General features: G+C 44.9%; 1 protein-coding gene across 3 annotated transcripts in view; it reads right to left on the bottom strand.

Moving 5' to 3' along the window:
• Nucleotides 1-839: 839 nt before the first annotated feature.
• The window catches only part of thumpd1 (THUMP domain containing 1), a 4,318-nt gene continuing 2,587 nt past the window's right edge, over nucleotides 840-2,570 (bottom strand). The window contains exons 2-5 of one of the 3 annotated variants that reach the window (XM_016261453.1): nucleotides 1,803-1,977; nucleotides 1,469-1,717; nucleotides 1,222-1,377; nucleotides 840-1,191 (exon numbers count right to left, since the gene is read on the bottom strand). In XM_016261453.1, coding sequence (XP_016116939.1) covers nucleotides 1,055-1,191; nucleotides 1,222-1,377; nucleotides 1,469-1,717; nucleotides 1,803-1,977 — 717 coding nt within the window. In that variant the 3' untranslated portion in view covers nucleotides 840-1,054. Of the gene's footprint in view, nucleotides 1,378-1,468; nucleotides 1,718-1,802; nucleotides 1,978-2,570 lie in introns of all 3 variants that reach the window. The other 2 variants (XM_016261451.1, XM_016261452.1) reach the window with 2 other exon arrangements.

Genomic DNA, 2,570 nt, shown 5'->3' with positions numbered 1-2,570 from the left:
CTCTCTCTCTCTCTCTCTCACACACACATACTAAGGTATCTAATTAGACTCCTATTGTTTTTATATACAACTAGTTACAAATACTCACCCTAACAGTAAACGTTTTTGCATTTTTTAAATAATGAACAAAAAAACTTTTCTGAGTGAGGACATCCCCAAAGTGAGGTCTTGTCCGGTTTATCAGACTTCTAGGTACAAATATGTCTCCAAAATATGATTATGAAAAATGAGAATATAACACTTGATGGAAAAGCCACGTGTAAGTAAACACAGGTGACACTGCAGAAGTGTGAAACGCCTCGAAACGCTCCTGCGGTCCTCAGTGTGTGACTGCTCTCTCCCGCTGTGACCTGCGTCTCCTGCGATGATCAGGAAAGGTCACGGTGAAGGCTAATCCTCGTCTCCAGGGAGCGACACGGCTAATCACTACTGTTTCACAACGCCGTGACCTTTAACACCACACTGACCCCGAGACGCCTGCAGAGACTCCGGCTTCAGCACTCAACACATTCACAACCATCATTCTGACCGCGATGACTCGAATCCAGCCTCATTCAACACTAAACATCCTTCCTGATGTCCTGACTCACTCTGAATAAAAACATGGAGGCCTTCACACACACCAGCATGAGGAACAACCAACAATGCAGGAGCGTTTCGCAAGATGTGTCCATAATAATAAAGGGGAACCGCATTTTCTCTCCGAGTCTATTATATAATGAAATGTTTTTGTGATTTGGATCCTTCTCTTCATATTCCACAGACAGAAGAATTAAGAGTCGCTCTCACCTGAAATGTCTCAACATTTAAAAACAGACATTACTACTGATAAACGCATGATTTCAGTTGTTTTATTTGATTTTCACACCTCTGTCTTATTTTCAGAGGAAAATGTCTCCAAAATGACAAGAGTCCCATACAACGAACAGAAACTGTTAATGTCACCCAACAAACAGAAGTAAAAACAAAACACAGTCAAATTCACTGCTTAAAAAACAAAACACAAACTGTGTAAAAATGATTTTAAAAACAGCCACAGTCATGTGACAAACATTCACTCAAGCTCCGCCTCCTTCGTCCCATTGCCGGCGGAGACGTTGTGGCTCTCTGCACTCGCATCCGCTTTCTCTCCATCCCCGTGTTCCTGCGTCTGATTGGCTGCTTCCTGCGGGCCTGTGCTCTGATTGGCTGCTTCCTGCGGGCCAGTGTTCTGATTGTCTGGCTCCTTGGCCACTTCCTGCAGGTTGTACTTGCGGAAGAGCGTGTAGTCCTTGAGGACGCTGACGCAGCAGACCGTCTTGATGATCTCGATGATGATGGAGAGCTCAGGATTGGTCAGATCCACCTTATTCAGCGGGTTCAGCTTCCCCACCAGACCTGAAACCCAGCAGAGGAACAGACAGTGATGAATGGCGTGTTTGAGGCAGCGTGTGATGTGTGTATGATGTGTGTGTGAGTGCTGCTGTACCAGCCACGGCTTTGATAACCTCCTCTCTCTTGCTGTGGCTGCTGTTTCGGGCTTTGAAGCAGATCTGGTAGGTGGCACGCAGCGGCGCTCTGAACCAGCGCTCCAGAAACACGCTCAGAAACTTCTCCATGTCCTCGGGAAACGCTTTACACGTGCCGCTGACCGGCAGCATGCGCAGGATCACACGGGACTTCTTCTTCTTCGTCTGATAGAGGTCTGACAGAATGTGATGGACCAGCTGCTCTGGGTCTGAGAGAGAGAAAGAGAGAGTTATGATCTGAATCTGAGGCTCAGATGGAGCTCACGTTACGTGATGATCTGATCAGACTCTCACCAACTCCATGAGTGCGAATGAACACCACGTTATGAGCTCCGCTGTCCACCGCACTGAACCTCTGCTGATGCGTCTTCATAGACGACTGTATCTGAGACACTTCCTTCTTCAGAGCAGCTTCGGCATCTTCATCATCCTCCTCATCCTCACTGAGACTGTCCTGTGTGTCGGCGGGCTGTAACACACACTACAGTAACACATCTCCATAATACACTAGTGTAACACATCTCTATAGTGAACTACACTACAGTAACACATCTCTATAGTGAACTACACTACTGTAACACATCTATATAGTGAACTGCACTAATTTAACATATTTCTATAGTGAACTGCTCTACAGTAACACATCTCTATAGTGCACTACACTACAGTAACACATCTCTATAGTGCACTACAGTAGTGTAACACATCTCTATAGTGCACTACACTAGTGTAACACATCTCTATAGTGCACTACACTAGTGTAACATCTCTATAGTGCACTACACTAGTGTAACACATCTCTATAGTGCACTACAGTAGTGTAACATCTCTATAGTGCACTACACTAGTGTAACACATCTCTATAGTGCACTACACTAGTGTAACACATCTCTATAGTGCACTACACTAGTGTAACACATCTCTACAGTGCACTACACTAGTGTAACATCTCTATAGTGCACTACACTAGTGTAACATCTCTCTATAGTGAACTACACTAGTGTAACACATCTCTATAGTGAACTACACTAGTGTAACACATCTCTATAGTGAACTACACTA

This window comes from Sinocyclocheilus grahami, unplaced genomic scaffold (genome assembly GCF_001515645.1).
Source record: "Sinocyclocheilus grahami isolate Dianchi unplaced genomic scaffold, SAMN03320097.WGS_v1.1 scaffold2445.1, whole genome shotgun sequence".
Taxonomy (NCBI): Eukaryota; Metazoa; Chordata; class Actinopteri; order Cypriniformes; family Cyprinidae; genus Sinocyclocheilus; species Sinocyclocheilus grahami.
This window is presented reverse-complemented; position numbering and strand designations above follow the sequence as displayed.